At 42.7% G+C, this 18,479-nt stretch overlaps 1 protein-coding gene and 1 long non-coding RNA gene across 3 annotated transcripts; one reads left to right on the top strand and one right to left on the bottom strand.

The window, feature by feature from the left end:
- Positions 1–278: 278 nt before the first annotated feature.
- On the bottom strand, positions 279–1,799 carry atp5if1a (ATP synthase inhibitory factor subunit 1a). Its single transcript, XM_024444335.2, has 3 exons — positions 1,626–1,799; positions 1,005–1,117; positions 279–548 (listed from the first exon to the last, which is right to left on the bottom strand). Exons 1-3 carry the CDS (start codon positions 1,695–1,697, stop codon positions 407–409), a joined length of 327 nt encoding a protein of 108 aa, XP_024300103.1. The 5' UTR covers positions 1,698–1,799; the 3' UTR covers positions 279–406.
- A 509-nt stretch (positions 1,800–2,308) lies between these two features.
- Positions 2,309–15,167, top strand: LOC112266655. Of its 2 annotated transcripts, none has more exons than XR_002955977.1 (3): positions 2,309–2,387; positions 3,197–3,280; positions 14,322–15,167. It is a non-coding gene; the product is annotated as an uncharacterized LOC112266655 (long non-coding RNA). The 2 variants fall into 2 exon arrangements; XR_006078625.1 differs by lacking the exon at positions 2,309–2,387 and adding an exon at positions 2,976–3,066.
- Positions 15,168–18,479: the final 3,312 nt, after the last annotated feature.

Genomic DNA, 18,479 nt, shown 5'->3' with positions numbered 1-18,479 from the left:
AAACAAATTCTGTACCGATTTCGTTATGAGAGCTTGGCGATGGACATCAGATTTATTTGAAATGCATGAGGAAGAAGATGTGATTATTGTAATCAATGTTAGAACTGGTTTTGATTTGATTGGTCCTCCTGTCACAGCTGAATGTGTGCAGTTCAAAACTCAAGACTTTCAAAAATATGGCACCCCTGAAATGAAATACTCAACTGTCATAAAAAATGTGCCCAATTTCAAGATAAACATTCTACAGTGGTATTGAAAGTAATCACAAAAAAACTCTCCCAGTTGGAAAACAACTAGTGTTTTATTATTGTTTTGAATGTAACTATTATACAATTGCCTACAAACACAAAATCAGGCAAATGGGTGATATTTGGCCTAATGTAAGCAGTGTGAATAAAGACTGAGCTTAGTCATCATGTTTCAGTTTCTTGATTTTGCCCTTGTGACGGTCAATCTCACGCTGCAAACGCTCAATTTCTTTCTTGCTGTGGTCAATCTCCTCTTCATGGTGCTTCCGTAGGGCAGACAACTGCTCCTTCTCCTTCTGACTGAGGAGCAAGAGGGAGAAAAAGTTTGGTTGATTTCTCTAATGAGGCAAAAATTAAACCAGGGGTGTATTCATTATGCCCTTTATTGCAAAATGTTTTGCAACAAACAATTTACTCAAAACGGAAACAGTTTTGGGTAGGCCCCTCCCAGTGTCGGGGAGGGGTAGGCCCCTCTCAGTTTCAAATTTGGGTAGGCCCCTCCCAGTTTCGATACTTTTGATTCATAAATGGTAAATGTTTCCATTGCAAGACGACATGAATACACCCCTGGGTTGCGTTCATGTGGCCTTAACATGAGGAATATGCGAGAAGGGGATTCTTCTTTACTATGATCAGACTTTATCCACTGGAGTCAAAAGGCAAGAGCTATGTATACCTTCCTCCAAAATGGATAGACTGGTTCATAAACATAGTAGTTATGTCTGGTCATCCAGGTTACAAAAATAATCCACTTACCGAAAATAACGCTCCTCCTCTGCAGCTTGCTTCTTTCCAAAGGCACCACCTGCCTCCCTCACCGAGCCTCCTCCACCGCCTCCCTTTCCTGCTCCTTTGCCCAGCTCACCTAGCTAGAGAGAGGGAGAGATATCAAATCACAGCTCGGGTCTCCCACGGGAAAAAACAAACATGTCACTATCTGAGGTAAGGTCTAATACCTGACCATATCACACACCTGAATATATATTATGGAAAGAGAGGGTTAAATGTAACAACATAGCATTTATTAGACATCATCCATGGTTGGACTACGCCTTCATGGTGGTCCTACCGTCCTAGACATTCCAAATCCCCTTTATTATTTCCTGACAAAACATATACAACACTGCCACCTATTGAGTTACTTGCTACTGTTCAAGCTGTCTTGGTTGGTCTACACGTTAACCAAAACAATTAAACGGAAACATGATCAAACGTTTGTAATATAAAATGGATCAATAGAAGACAAACAGTACAATGATTATTTCGAGGAAATCGCTATCAGTCTTGTTAGGCTATTTACTAGCTATGGGAGCTGCAACTAAGTTAACCAGCAAGCTATACAAAACAACACCACTGTCAGTGCCTCATCACATTTACCTGGTCGGATCTCATCCTGAACTGGGTGGCAAAGAAGCCCCGAAAATTGGATCTAGCTAGTAGCCTCGCCATTACAATTTCTCAACTACGCAGATTAACAGCCCTGCTGCAGCAGAAAGTACTTCGCTGTGTACTTTCACATGCGGAAAAGTGCAATTTCACTGTGTGGGAGTGGCTGGGGAAACGATTTGCTGCCATCTAGCGACAGTGTGGGGAATCTTTGTTTTAATATTTTATTTTTTATTAAACAGTAACATGCAAAACATAAACAGAACAGCCAAAGGAATTCCACTAATAAATAAGAGAACAAAAAACAAATCCACATTATATCAATTCAAATACAGACGCGTAGCGAATACATTTTTTTTTGAAATTTTCAAATCAAATCAACGTTTATTTGTCACGTGCGCCGAATACAACAGTTGAAGTAGACCTTACAGTGAAATGCTTACTTGCAGGCATAGGCGGAAATCCCAGGGGGGACGGGGGGACACGATCCCCCCATCCTGGGAAAAATATGATTTGTCCCCCCCAATATATCACTGTAAACATAAATATGTAATTTCAATAATATTAATAATACAACAAAAGCACGTGTGCTGATTATAGACACTTAATAGCATGTTTTTAAGTTTCAAAAGATTGCGACCCCCGCCCTTTGTCTCACAATGGTTTGATCCACTGCCAGTTCCTTGTGTGGCAGGTAACAGAGGGTTCGTATCTACTTTCTGAAAGGCACTCAATGCACTTAACTGACGTGAGGTAAATCCAGTCAATCGCGCCATAGCAATGATTTTAAATTTATGTTGGCAGGGTTTACGCACACACTAGCTGCATTTGCAGAGCTAGCGGGCAAACATTAACTATTAATCTAGCTAGTACCTATTCCATTTATGTGGCGTCGTCAAAGATGGAATCTTTGCTATCGTCCGTTTATTTCAAGATCAGCATGCAGCTGTAGTGCTTCAAAGTCCCTGTGATAAGGTTAGCGATAAACTGAACACAACTACACTCTCTTCTACCATTGTCTTAAATATCTTTAATGGTCTAGTTGCAAAAACTAAATTGTCGCTATGGGACTTTGAAGCACGTATGCTGATCTTGGAGTAAACTGACAATAGCAAAGATTATAGCAAACACCACAGAAATGGAATTGGTGCTCGCTAGCTTTGCAAATTCAGCTATTGTTGCAAGCCAGCCAATATGAAACAAACTATATTAAAATTACAAAAGGTTGCAGCATATGTTGTGTAAATGGCGAACTCATGATCTCATACAGCTGTCAACTCCTGTCACTGCAATCCGTTTCACATTTGCTAGCTACCTTTTAGATCGAAGCCCATATAGAATGATAGAAGCCCATCTACTGTAAATAACCTACACACTGTGTGTGTGTTTGTGCAGCTAGCCAGCCTGCCAGGTAGAACAATTTCAGAAAAAGGTAAAAATACAGTATTTTTCAGTACACCAAAACGCAAAGCAAGAACCCTAGTAGCCTAAGACTAGTTGATAAAATGTTCATTAGAAAGAAGTGAAAAGCTAATGGAAACGTTTCACAATGATGTCATTAGGCAGATCAGGCAACAGAGGGCACACAGACAGCAGAGCTGGTGACAGGTGGGCAGGGACAGACTGGCAGAGACAGGGAGTCTCAGGTAAGTTTGTTGAGTCTTTGTTTGGCAACATTATGAAAGGTTCTACATTTTTTTGACTTGTAAAATAGGGACATAATTGGAAAATGCCATGGATACCCCCACTCTCAACTTAAACTGGTGACTGAACTAAGATTTGTTTAAGGCAATGGTATTGCTGTTGTGATTGTGTAGTTCTGGGTACTGGTAGTTCGGAGTACGACAAACACCTTATTTATTTTCTAGGAGACTGAGTCAGTGAGGGTGGTGAAAGGGAAAGAGACAAGGAGAGAGACTTCAGAGGACAGTGTCACAGCCACGGCAGAACCAGGTGTCAACCTTGTTGCCAGCAGCACCAGTATAGGGGACAGTGGCACGGCCACGGCAGGACCAGGTGTCAACCTTGTTGCCAGCTGAACCAGTATAGCGGACAGTGGCACGGCCACGGCAGGACCAGGTGTCAACCTTGTTGCCAGCAGCACCAGTATAGGGGACAGTGGCACAGCATTGTCCAGTTACCTCAGTGATGGCACAAAACAATATCAGCCACACCCACAATTTATAGAACCGCAAACTCTTGCCAACAGAGTGTTGAGGTTTCAAGAGAGATGGTTTTGCAATTTCCCCTAGCTACATTATAATCCATCAGTAAAAGGAGTTTTGTGTTTTCACTGTAGCCAAGGGTTTTCAAGCCAGCCATCTTTTGGCCAAAGAGCGGATGCTGCCTTCATTAGTGCAGGATTTAGGAACGGGAGAAAAGCTATTGTAAAATTCACAGCACATCAAAACGGCCAAACCCACCGCCACTGTGTAACTGTAACAGCACACCAGCTAAATCCAATCAGTGTCCAGTTATCCAGCGCGTGGGGTAAACAGCAGAAATGACAAAAGCTACCTTGCACTGTATGAGAAAGCAACAACATTGATTGAATCCATTAAGACACTGTTACGGTTTTCTTGCGGTGAAGGAGAGTCGGACCAAAATGCAGCGTGGTATTCTTGATACATGTTTAATGACGATGAAAAAACGAACAATACAACAAACGTAACGTGAAAACCTGTAAAGCCTATCTTTTTTAAATTTTTATACAAAATAATTTATTATCTTCAATACCATTCATTCTTTACAACTCATAATTTTCATACATACTCAAATAATGGTATTTTAATTGAACTAATTTAACTAAACAAAACCCCAAACAAAACCTCAGGGGAGCATCTTCCCTCCCCGTCACCCTACAAACACCTATCCCTATCTCCCCATCCCTAATCTATCCCCTTACAAATCTAAATGACACCCAGCCCTAAACCCCCCTTCCACCTCTCCCGAGCAGCATGCTGCCCCCACTTCCTCTCCTCCCTCTTCATCCTCCCCCTCAAATCTCCTTCCACCCTCCTCACTATCCCTTCCACCCCCCAATCTCTCCCTGTCTTCACCATGTTCTGCCTGGCTTCCCACAGCCCCCGTTTAAAGAGACTCATGAGAAGCCAGAGCAGAAACCTGTCCCTATCCGTCCCCGACCTCCTCGTACAGGTGCCTGTGATCTTAGACCACACCATTACGCTTCTCGCCTGATACGAGAAGAACACCCGCAGGAGGTAACCGGACGGGTGTATCACTGGATGAGCAAGCTCCGTTAACAAGAAAGAAACAAAAATTGTGTCCAGCTTGAGGGGGAAATGTGGTACCCCCCTACCTCCCTCCCCGATGGGACAGATCATGTGTGCCCTGGCGACCCACTCGCACCTGCCACTCCACATGAACTGAAACACAAGCCTCACTAGAGGCCTCCTCAGACAAGCCGGCAATGGGTAGTTGTACGCCAAATACAAAAGAGACGGCAACACATTCACCTTTAGGACCAGGACTTTGCCCATAAAAGACAAATACCTAGCCTTCCACATTGCTAGCTTCCTCTGTACCACTGCGATACGCATGTTCCAGTTTAGCGTCGCTGAGCCGGAGGTCTCAAAATGGACCCCGAGAATCCTCAGGGCCCCCTCACAGAGAGAGAACCCCCCCAGGCACATCCGTTCTACTGTGCCATCTTCCGAAAAACTTGACGGAAGACATTGCATGGTTCAGAACCGCTCCCAACGCTCGGGTGAAATCCCCAAAGATGGCAAGGGACCTTGTCAGGCACGAGTCCTTGCACAGCAGCAAGGAAGTGTCGTCAGCGTACTGCGCCATCTTAACACGCAGCCCACCACTTCCAGGGATCAACAAGCCTTCCACCCCTGTGTCTGCCCTAATGGCAGCCCCCAGAGGCTCCATGTACAGAACGAAGAGGAGAGCCGAGAGTGGGCACCCCTGCCTGACCCCAGACGAGAGGTCAAAAACGTCACCCAAGTGACTATTTACACTAACTCGGCACCCCGCTCCGACATATAATGTACAAATCCATCCTATGAACTTCTCCCCAAATCCTAATCGACCTAACACTCTGAATAAAAATGATCTATTCACGCGATCAAAGGCTTTCGCCTGATCTAGCGCTGCTACCATTAAAGGCAGTCCTCTATCTTCAACCCAAGCGATGGAGTCCCTGATTAACTGTAGGTTCCATCTAATAGAGCGGCCCTCTACCCCGCACGTCTGATCCTCATGGACGACGTATGGAGGGGCTGTGCGCAACCGGTCAGCTAAAACCAATGCAAGTAGCTTGTAATCTACACACAGCATGGTCAACGGCCGCCAGTTGCCAAGGTCTGTTAATTCCCCCTTTTTATATAAAAGTGACAGCACACCAACAGCCATTGATCCCCCCCGGGACCCCCGTCTCAAGGATGGCCTTCAAGACTTCGAGGACCACCGGTCCAAGTATACCCCAAAACTTGAGCTAAAACTCAGCCGGCAGCCCATCCATCCCAGGCACCTTCCCTTTTCCCATCATTCTAAGAGCGCTCTCAACCTCTTCTAGTGAGATCTGGGCCTCCATCACTTCTCTAATGTCCTCCGGCAACCGCCTGGACAAGTGTTCTAAAAACACATTTCCCTGCTCTTACATCTATTTCCCTTTCCTTAAATAAACCTTGGAAATGATCAGTTGTCACCCTGACCATATCCTCTGGTTCTCTAACTATACTACCATTTTCTTCCCTAACGCCATGCATTACCTTCCTACTCTGTCTGGCCCTAACCGACTTAAAGAACATAGCAGAACAAGTCTCCTTGTGTTCTAGAAAGCCACTATGCGCACGCTCCAGGAAAGCTCGAGCCTTCCGCTCCCTGAGCTGCACCTTTAGGGTTGCGGATCTCTCCCAGTCAAACGACCCGCCGAGGTTGCCTGCCTCGTACTCGAGTTCAATTAACCTTTGGATACGATCCACCTCCCTCCTCTCCTCCCTTTTTTTCCTCTTGCAATACCCTATTATAAAAGCCCTAATCCTCACCTTAACTAATTCCCACCACTCTAACACCCCCTCGCACATGGCCCGGAGGCCTTCATGCCTCCAAGAGAAACCATAAAACCCGTCAACAAAAGCCTGCTCCTCCAGCACATCCCGATCTAACTTCCAGTACCCCCTAACAAAGAGGCAGACTGACGACCCCATCTGCAGGAGAACCCCGTCGTGATCCGAAAAGAAAACAGGCAACAGCCGCCCAGACGACTTACCCAAAGACCTGGGTACAAAAATATAGTTGAGCCTCCGCTCAACCCCCCTGGAGTTGCGCCATGTAGGACCGGCCATTTTCGGAGTAGTGTGCAGACCACCATCAACCAGACCATGGCAAGCCATTAGCCCGGTAATGGCGCCTGCACTGCTATCCCCCCCTATTCCTAAATCTGTATTAAAATCCACCCTATCACTAATTTCCTATTTGTGACACACAGGGGCGTCAGACAGTCCACCATCTGCCTCCTGTCTGCCACCACCTGTGGCCCATACACCACCACTAATCTAAATTTACAATCCCTTATCGTGACATCCACCCCTATAACCCTCCCCTGCATTACCACAAAAGAATCCTCCACTTTTACCTCCCTGTGCCCACACAAAATCCCTACCCCGATGAGTGCACCCCCAATACCCCAAACCGACTCCCCTCGTCCCACTCCCTCTTAAACCTACTAACATCCCCTCCATCCCTCAGGTGAACCTCCTGTAAAAAACAAAAATCAAACCCCACACCCTCCAAATAACTAAAAACCGCCCTCCTCTTAACAACATCCCTTAAACCCCTTTACTTTCAGTGCAGTTGCCTCTCTTTCGCAACAAATACCCCTGTAGCAGCAGTTGAGAGGCAGCAGAGGTCCTCAGGAGGCTTCCAGTGGAGGTGCGGGGGTTGGTTGACCAAGTTGAGGTGCTGATCAGAATTTTGTCTGTAATGTACATAAAAACAGGCTGGACAGTCTTGAGGGGAAATATCTGCCAGCAATTTGTTGGATCCATTGAAACCCTCAAACATATCTTCGGTTCTTTTGTTCAGTAGTGTGTATAGCAGTGGTTCAACCTTTTTTGAGTACTGGAACCCCCTTGAGGAAAGGCAGGCAAGGTTTTGAGTGGTTCTCAGGGACCTCCACCCCCTCTATATTATATGTAAAGTTAGTGGAATCCTTGTTCTGCCGAATACGTTCATTACAATTTTTTATTTCATGGACCCCTTGTCATTACACCAGGGACCCCTAGGGGTCCACCTACCCTGTTTGAGAACCCCTGGTGTATAGTATGATATTTGTTATTTTGTTTAGTAGTTTTTAGTACATGACAGTACACTTACTAATTATTGATTTGATTTAATTTAAAATGGCATACTTTGTGTGACATATTTGTCCATAGCTGTTGTTTGAAGAGTTGAGACACTGACTGAACAATAACCAAGTATTTCTGAAGGATATTTTGGTTGATTTGTTTGCATTTTTCATTGAAGTAGTTATCTTGCTTTTAGAACTGTACTTACTCTGAGCGTTTTGTTCTTGTAAAGATGTTGTAATAGACTCAAACCAGTGGCACATATTTAATGACTATATAAATGAATCAGAAAAAGTTAAATAAAAAGGTCAGTTCAGTGTGTAGACCAACTTTGTGATGGTTCTCAATGGAGATTCTTTGAGATGAGATCGCACCATGTTCATTATATTTATGAAACCTGCACCCATACAGTGTACAGTACCATTACCACCTACTGGCCTTGCTTGGTATTGCTGGTTGTAAATACAAATACCTGCATACATACTGGGCTGATGAGGAACACTGCTATAACTTTTATTATTAGTAGTATTATAATGATTTAAACATTTTAACAAGTTGGGACAACCCTTCAGTTAACTACTGTACCTATCAATTATCCAGTAGTAGTAATTATGGTTCCTCAATATACATTTAACATATTACAACGTAGGCTATGTGTTACAGCACTACTTTTGGTGTCCCCCTCAGGAATTGCTCTTGAGAAAATTTCATGTAATTGTCCCATCCTAAGTTGATATCAGATTTTCACCCCTGCTTACAGGCTCTAACCAATAGTGCAAAAAAAGTTTTAGGTGAACAATAGATAAGTAAAGAAATAAAACAACAGTAAAAAGACAGTGAAAAATTACAGTAGCGAGGCTACATACAGACACCGGTTAGTCAGGCTCATTGAGGTAGTATGTACATGTAGATATGGTTAGAGTGACTATGTATTATATATGATGAACAGAGAGTAACAGTAGGGTAATGGTTAGAGTGACTATGTATTATATATGATGAACAGAGAGTAACAGTAGGGTAAAAGAGGGGGTGGCACACAATGCAGATAGCCCGGTTAGCAAATGTGCGGGAGCACTGGTTGTTCGGCCCAATTGAGGTAGCATGTACATGAATGTATAGTTAAAGTTGTGTTGTTGTGCATTAATAACATTTAGACTACGTTACCCAGCAGGCTATGCGGGTGGGCAGGTGGTTGAATAATGCCTTGCATGGCTAAACAAGGAGTTTTTTAGCTGAAGTATATGTTCATTAAAAGTAGTTATACCTACGCCCCGGTTTGTCATTATACAATGAACAAACATAACAAAAGTGACTGTGTATATATGATAAACGGAGAGTAGCAGCAGCGTAAAGGTGAGTTGGGGGTAGCCATTTGATTACCTGTTCAGGAGTCTTATGGCTTGGGGGTAAAAAATGTTGAGAAGCCAGCCAGACATTTTGTTTTGTATACGTTTTAATGACTCTAAATAGTTTCCCAAATAGATTTTTTAAAATTAAGAAAAGGGGCTTTTTCTTCAAATTTTGATTTGTGTATGAAAATTTTCCTCATATGAGCAAACATCAGCATAAAAAAGTACCACAGTGTGAGTCATAATACCCATAAAACCTAACGGTCAAACAGGGAAATGGTTGCAATCGTTTTTCACATAGGGGATTTTAGAAACTCGTAAAATAAGGGTTCTGTTTCCTGTAGGCTTACCCTGGCGTGATGTTTTGATAACTGTAAATGTCTCTAGGACAAGGTGACTTTCATCAATATATTTGCCTGTATTTACCCCCCCAAAAAAAATGAAATGCTAATGTGGCTATCATAAAGAACTACAAAACCACAAAAGCTTCCTTCCGGCGCCGACAGAGATGGCCGCCTCGCTTCGCGTTCCTAGGAAACTATGCAGTTTTTTGTTTTTTTTACGTGTTATTTCTTACACTAGTACCCCAGGTCATCTTAGGTTTCATTACATACAGCCGAGAAGAACTACTGAATATAAGATCAGCGTCAACTCACCATCAGTACGACCAAGAATATGTTTTCGCGATGCGGATCCTGTGTTCTGCCTTACAACCAGTGTAACGGAGTGGATCACATGCAGCGACCAAAAAAAAAAACGACTCAGAAAAAGAGGGAAACGAGGCGGTCTTCTGGTCAGACTCCGGAGACGGGCACACCGTGCACCACTCCCTAGCATTCTTCTTGCCAATGTCCAGTCTCTTGACAACAAGGTTGATGAAATCCGAGCAAGGGTAGCATTCCAGAGGGACATCAGAGACTGCAACGTTCTCTGCTTCACGGAAACATGGCTCACTGGAGAGACGCAATCCGAAGCGGTGCAGCCAGCGGGTTTCTCCACGCATCGCGCCGACAGAAACGAACATCTTTCTGGTAAGAAGAGGGGCGGGGGCGTATGCCTTATGGCCAACGTGACATGGTGTGATGAAAGAAATATACAGGAACTCAAATCCTTCTGTTCACCTGATTTAGAATTCCTCACAATCAAATGTAGACCGCATTATCTACCAAGAGAATTCTCTTCGATTATAATCACAGCCGTATATATCCCCCCAAGCAGACACATCGATGGCTCTGAACGAACTTTATTTAACTCTCTGCAAACTGGAAACGATTTATCCGGAGGCTGCATTCATTGTAGCTGGGGATTTTAACAAGGCTAATCTGAAAACAAGACTCCCTAAATTTTATCAGCATATCGATTGCGCAACCAGGGGTGGAAAGACCCTGGATCATTGTTACTCTAACTTCCGCGACGCATATAAGGCCCTGCCCCGCCCCCCTTTCGGAAAAGCTGACCACGACTCCATTTTGTTGATCCCTGCCTACAGACAGAAACTAAAACAAGAAGCTCCCGCGCTGAGGTCTGTCCAACGCTGGTCTGACCAAGCTGACTCCACACTCCAAGACTGCTTCCATCACGTGGACTGGGAGATGTTTCGTATTGCGTCAGACAACAACATTGACGAATACGCTGATACGGTGTGCGAGTTCATTAGAACGTGCGTTGAAGATGTCGTTCCCATAGCAAAGATTAAAACATTCCCTAACCAGAAACCGTGGATTGATGGCAGCATTCGTGTGAAACTGAAGGCACGAACCACTGCTTTTAATCAGGGCAAAGTGTCTGGTAACATGACTGAATACAAACAGTGCAGCTATTCCCTCCGCAAGGCTATCAAACAAGCTAAGCGCCAGTACAGAGACAAAGTAGAATCTCAATTCAACGGCTCAGACACAAGAGGCATGTGGCAGGGTCTACAGTCAATCACGGACTACAGGAAGAAACCCAGCCCAGTCACGGACCAGGATGTCTTGCTCCCAGGCAGACTAAATAACTTTTTTGCCCGCTTTGAGGACAATACAGTGCCACTGACACGGCCTGCAACGGAAACATGCGGTCTCTCCTTCATTGCAGCCGATGTGAGTAAGACATTTAAACGTGTTAACCCTCGCAAGGCTGCAGGCCCAGACGGCATCCCCAGCCGCGCCCTCAGAGCATGCGCAGACCAGCTGGCCGGTGTGTTTACGCACATATTCAATCAATCCCTATACCAGTCTGCTGTTCCCACATGCTTCAAGAGGGCCACCATTGTTCCTGTTCCCAAGAAAGCTAAGGTAACTGAGCTAAACGACTACCGCCCCGTAGCACTCACATCCGTCATCATGAAGTGCTTTGAGAGACTAGTCAAGGACCATATCACCTCCACCCTACCTGACACCCTTGACCCACTCCAATTTGCTTACCGCCCAAATAGGTCCACAGACGATGCAATCTCAACCACACTGCACACTGCCCTAACCCATCTGGACAAGAGGAATACCTATGTGAGAATGCTGTTCATCGACTACAGCTCGGCATTCAACACCATAGTACCCTCCAAGCTCGTCATCAAGCTCGAGACCCTGGGTCTCGACCCCGCCCTGTGCAACTGGGTACTGGACTTCCTGACGGGCCGCCCCCAGGTGGTGAGGGTAGGCAACAACATCTCCTCCCCGCTGATCCTCAACACTGGGGCCCCACAAGGGTGCGTTCTGAGCCCTCTCCTGTACTCCCTGTTCACCCACGACTGCGTGGCCATGCACGCCTCCAACTCAATCATCAAGTTTGCGGACGACACAACAGTGGTAGGCTTGATTACCAACAACGACGAGACGGCCTACAGGGAGGAGGTGAGGGCCCTCGGAGTGTGGTGTCAGGAAAATAACCTCACACTCAACGTCAACAAAACTAAGGAGATGATTGTGGACTTCAGGAAACAGCAGAGGGAACACCCCCATCCACATCGATGGAACAGTAGTGGAGAGGGTAGCAAGTTTTAAGTTCCTCGGCATACACATCACAGACAAACTGAATTGGTCCACTCACACAGACAGCATCGTGAGGAAGGCGCAGCAGCGCCTCTTCAACCTCAGGAGGCTGAAGAAATTCGGCTTGTCACCAAAAGCACTCACAAACTTCTACAGATGCACAATCGAGAGCATACTGGCGGGCTGTATCACCGCCTGGTATGGCAACTGCACCGCCCTCAACCGTAAGGCTCTCCAGAGGGTAGTGAGGTCTGCACAACGCATCACCGGGGCAAACTACCTGCCCTCCAGGACACCTACACCACCCGATGCTACAGGAAGGCCATAAAGATCATCAAGGACATCAACCACCCGAGCCACTGCCTGTTCACCCCGCTGTCATCCAGAAGGCGAGGTCAGTACAGGTGCATCAAAGCTGGGACCGAGAGACTGAAAAACAGCTTCTATCTCAAGGCCATCAGACTGTTAAACAGCCACCTCTAACATTGAGTGGCTACTGCCAACACACTGTCAATGACACTGACTCTACTCCAGCCACTTTAATCATGGGAATTGATGGGAAATGATGTAAATATATCACTAGCCACTTTAAACAATGCTACCTTATATAATGTTACTTACCCTACATTGTTCATCTCATATGCATACGTTGATACTGTACTCTATATCATCGACTGCATCCTTATGTAATACATGTATCACTAGCCACTTTAACTATGCCACTTGGTTTACATACTTATCTCATATGTATATACTGTACTCGATATCATCTACTGTATCTTGCCTATGCTGCTCTGTACCATCACTCATTCATATATCCTTATGTACATATTCTTTATCTCCTTACACTGTGTATAAGACAGTAGTTTTTTTGGAATTGTTAGTTAGATTACTTGTTCGTTATTACTGCATTGTCGGAACTAGAAGCACAAGCATTTCGCTACACTCGCATTAACATCTGCTAACCATGTGTATGTGACAAATAAAATTTGATTTGATTTGATTTGAAAATGCCATGATCTGGATGAGGGTCCCGAATCAAGGCACATGTAGCTAAATGTAGTTATTCATAAATTAGCTAAATTTCTTTAAATGGACAATTCTGTGAACTATCTTGTGAAAGTTTTCGATTGTGGCAGGTGGTTAGAGCGTTGGACTAATAACCGGAAGGTTGCAAGATCGAATCCCCAAGCTGACAAGATAAAAATCTGTCGTTCTGCCCCTGACCAAGGCAGTTATTAACCCACTGTTCCTAGGCTGTCATTGAAAATGAGAATTTGTTCTTAACTGACTTGCCTAGTTAAATAAAGGTAAAATAAAAAAATTGACAAAATACCTGTTAGCAAAGGTGTCAGCTAGAGATGATTTGCAGGGGTTTGTAGTTTTGCATGTCTACTTTCATGCTAATTAGCATTTTTGAATCTGAGAGTAAATAGAGGCTAATATATTGATTAAAAGTCACCTTGTCAGAGAGATTTACATGGTTATCAAAACATCACACAAAACACAGCCCTTATTTAAAGGGTTTCTAAAATCCCCTATGGGAAAAATGAATGGTGTAAAAACCCTCTATATGCCACTTCTTATGCTCTGATTCTGAGAATAAGTAAGACTTCCATTCTATCGGTCACAGTGTTTTCAGCACTGCAATGTAATCAAAGTCTCTCTTGCTTTAATCATATTATTGCCCTGTCTTGTTTTGCTCACTTTGTACAAAATAATAAAATGCAGTACTACAGGATATTTCTTAATATAGCTCTTTATTAGCTAGCTATAACTGGCATGTTCACGTATTGCCAACCAGGACCAAACTGCCTGTGACCTAACCGTTTGGGTGGTCTTAACCAATCATAGCACAGTAAGATATGGCGGTAAAATGCATCCAATTACAATTCAGTATGTTTACACATATGAATATTACATGCCCATGTAACAGTGAACATTAGGCTGTGTGTAGGGTTCCTAAAACTTTCAAGCATGAGTCTTTGTGTCTGACTGTATACAAATAAGGTTTGAGAGTATTGTTTACATGTGCTTTCTTATTGTCCCCAGGGTTCATGCCAGGATTTTTTTCGAGACCTGATATTGAAGAACATTCAACATGAGGCCTATGTTTTTCATCTGCACTGGCTTGGGAGAAAAAAACAGACATTTCAGTGTGAGTCCTATTTGATTGATTTTCTCTCTACTAAATGCAAAGGAATTACATGTATTTCAAATATGTATTTTGTATGTTTTATTACACTGGGCTGAACTACACTGTAATCTATTTTTTAACCAGATACTTTCTAAAGCTGTAATATGTATTTTCAAAATACAATTTGTTTTTGGTACATATTTGTATCTTTATTTTTTTTAATTATAACTGGTTTGGCATGTATTTGTTTTGTGAGGGCTGTTTACCAGGTTTATTTGCCATTAAGTAGTATGCTTTCTTTTGAGTTTAACCTATAGTTGTTGGCGCTCTTCAAAAGGTTAAGATCACATTCCTGCTTAAATTCAGACATTTTATTTTTTGATGGGCTTTTTCTAAAATAGTGATTTATTTTTCTTTCATTTTTAACTCAGATGTACAGTAACTTTTGACGAGTATGAGATTATCATTCCCCTAATGTACACCTTAAATGCATCTGAAATTATATTAGGGTTAGGCTTTTCCCATCCTCTATGTCTACATTTGTAATGGCAATTTTATTTTTATTTTTTTCATATACTTATTTAATACATTTCGGGTTTTGAACATGTGCTCTGTTCATTCTCCATATTCTGTCGCTAAGTGTATTTTCTGTTGGTGTAATTAAACATGATAGAAGATCAGAGAATGATCAATATTATTGTCATGTTTAACCCAGTAAATTGTTTAGGGTATTTTTTAAAATAAAATAAATGTAATCAATTCTTTAATAGATTTTCTTACTTTGAGAAAAAAGGACTAGTCTTTTGTAGTTGGGAACAGTAATCTCCAGGTATACTGGAAATGATTTGTAGAGCTGAAATTTTGCAGCCTCTTTGGAGGTTCCTTGAATTTGTCTTTTTTTATTGCTATGTCTGTCAATCGTATCAAATGTATGATTTAGGTCGCATGCTAAAAATAATAGTTCCTGTCTGGATTTGATCTAATATTGCTTGAATTCTATCGGGAAAAAAACATCAGATTTGCCCCTGGTGGGACATACCAGGAAAACAATGTTTATTTTCTTGCCATGTATTCAACATGAGAAAACGGCCTTCTTGGTCCGTGTGCTGGAAAAGGGTGTATTCTTATTCATTTGGATGCCTACACCTCTGCTGTTACTACAGTTGGTGGCAGCATAGTCCTCTCCAACCCAGCTCCTCTTTAAATAATACATTTCTACTTTTTTGAAATGTAACTCTTGCAGGAAAACCACATCTGCTGACAATCTCTTTAAGTGTTCAAGAACCATATGCTTTTTTCCATCATGGAGCCTGTGCACATTCCATGTAATACAGTTGTGGCCAAAAGCTGAGAATGACACAAATATTAATTTTCACAAAGTCTGCTGCCTCAGTTTGTATGATGTCAATTTGCATATACTCCAGAATGTTATGAAGAGTGATCCGATGAATTGCAATTAATTGCAAAGTTCCTCTTTGCCATGCAAAGGAACTGAATCCCAGAAAAACATTTCCACTGCATTTCAGCCCTGCAACAAAAGGACCAGCTAACATCATGTCAGTGATTCTCTCGTTAACACAGGCGTGAGTGTTGATGAGGACAAGGCTGGAGATCACTCTATCATGCTGATTGAGTTCGAATAACAGAGTAGACGCTTCAAAAGGAGGGTGGTGTTTGGAATCATTGTTCTTCCTCTGTCAACCATGGTCATCTGCAAGGGAACACGTGCCTTCATCATTGCTTTGCACAAAAAGGGCTTCACAAGCAAAGATATTTTTGCCAGTAAGATTGCACCTAAATCAATCATTTATCGGATCATCAAGAACTTCAAGGAGAGCGGTTCAACAAACAATGCCTTTTCCAGCATGATGGAGCACCTTGCCATAAGGCAAAAGTGATAACTAAGAGGCTCGGGGAACAAAACATTGATATTTTGGGTCCATGGCCAGGAAACTCCCCAGACCTTAATTCCATTGAGAACTTGTGGTCAATCCTCAAGAGGCGGGTGGACAAACAAAAACCCACAAATTCTGACAAACTCCAAGCATTGATTATGCAAGAATGGGCTGCCATCAGTCAGGATGTGGCCCAGAAGTTAATTGACAGCATGCCAGGGCGGATTGCAGAGGTCTTGAAAAAGAAGGGTCAAAATATTGCAAGTATTGACTCTTAGCATCAACTTCATGTAATTCATGTCAATAAAAGTCTTTGACACTTATGAAATGCTTATAATTATACTTCAGTATTCCATAGTAACATCTGACAAAAATATATAAAGACACTGATGCACCAGACTTTGTGAAAATTAATATTTGAGTCATTCTCAAAACCTTTGGCCACGACTGTACTCTACCTTGGCAAATAAAGGTGCAGTTCAGGGATGATTGTCTTTGAGATAATTTTTCAGTCATATCCAAAACCAGGAGTATCAACTTCGTCTTTGAATGCTGCTGTGTCTGCATGTATGTATTACAATTATACACTTCCAACAGTGTTTACCAATCTTGGTCCTGGTACATCAATGGTTACACATTGTAACCGATAGACTAGAAACAGGATTTAGCTAGTTAAAGACTGATTTGTAATTCATATATACAGAAATAGAATTTCAAAAACAGTACACTACACTTCCTGTGCATCATGTAAATATTCTAAAACCGGTTCATCTCAATATCTAATGCCCTCCATCTGCATTGATCTGATAAACAGGATAGGTATAGTATTTCATCTAATGAGAGACTTAATTTCAACCAGAAGAGAACGTGAAACGCTTTATTGAAAGAAGTTCATTATACAAGTGTTATAAATACATGCATTATAAATATTATAATTGTAATATTATAAATACAAGTTCAATCTGTACTACAATGCACATCTTTTGTGCATTATAAAAACAGGTGGTGAGAGGTGTAAAAGACAGAAAGTGGAGGAGGTAAGAACATAGGAGCAGGGAAGGCAGCATATGACTAATGATCCATAGTGCAACCCAAATATTCTCTCTGTTCATCACAATTACATAATAGTGTGTAGTCGACCCGAAGGTTATCTTAAAAGCGGGTGAGGTGGCGATGATGGGACTGGGGGTTGGCATCCTCTCTCACATCTAAACATATCTGCAGATGAGAGACAGATGGAGAGAGAGAGCATGTTTAAGCCTTGTGTTTTTATTCTAACATTGTCAGTCATCACAATAATCAGGAGGTGGAATGCAAAACTGACCTTGGATTATTATCTCTGGGACTACTGCATCTTGATCTGTATTTCAATGTAAAGCATCTCTTTAATAATACTTCCTGTTGACCTGACCAAGTGCCCTCTATGTAGCTAGTTCAGATGCGGGAGGGGTTCACCGACACAGCTGATATAACCTAGTCCTAGAGGATTTAGGGAGAAGAGGAGAGAGGGATGAAGTGAAGGAGAGAGACTGTTATTGAGAAAATAAGGTAGTTAAAGTGACAGTGTTCTACAGGAATCTGTGTGTGTGGCCTCACATGGTGTCTACACCACACTAACGGTGAATGTACACTAGATAGCTGTAAATTGCTGTGTGCCGCTTAGGCCGCCCATTGTGACTTGCTTGTGGGCGTGCTGGCAGCATATAGCCGCATGTTCGATCGTGTGTCAAGAATTCAGTATAGCAAGTTTGTATGAAGGTCTGGTTATTAAATGGGTACATAGTTCAATAGTAATATCCTCTAAAACTCTCTGGTGACAAACAAACTTTGCTGCCCTGTTTCCAATTGTCCACATGGCTGGGTGAACCTATTCAAGTAAGTAAATACATTTTTCAAAAATGTAAAAAGAACGGTATATTATTAGCTAACTAGCTACAGTGCAGGCTAACTCAAATGAGCTGCTAAATGAGCTAGCTAGTTGGCTAGCTATCTAGCCAACTTCACATACTGTATAGATAGCTAGCTAAGTGAATGAAATATCACCATCTATCTTACTTAATGTTAGCTAGCTAGCTAGCTAGCTAGCTAACAGCCATGGAGGAGTGTGAAAGGATAGCAGCCCCAACTGTCAGTAAGAGAGTAGGCTATTCTGGATAGGGCAGGTACTTTTGTGTAGTT

Source organism: Oncorhynchus tshawytscha, linkage group LG13, assembly GCF_018296145.1.
Source record: "Oncorhynchus tshawytscha isolate Ot180627B linkage group LG13, Otsh_v2.0, whole genome shotgun sequence".
In the NCBI taxonomy this organism is placed as follows: Eukaryota; Metazoa; Chordata; class Actinopteri; order Salmoniformes; family Salmonidae; genus Oncorhynchus; species Oncorhynchus tshawytscha.
Note: the sequence above shows the minus strand (reverse complement) of the source record. Positions and strands in the feature narration are given on the sequence as shown.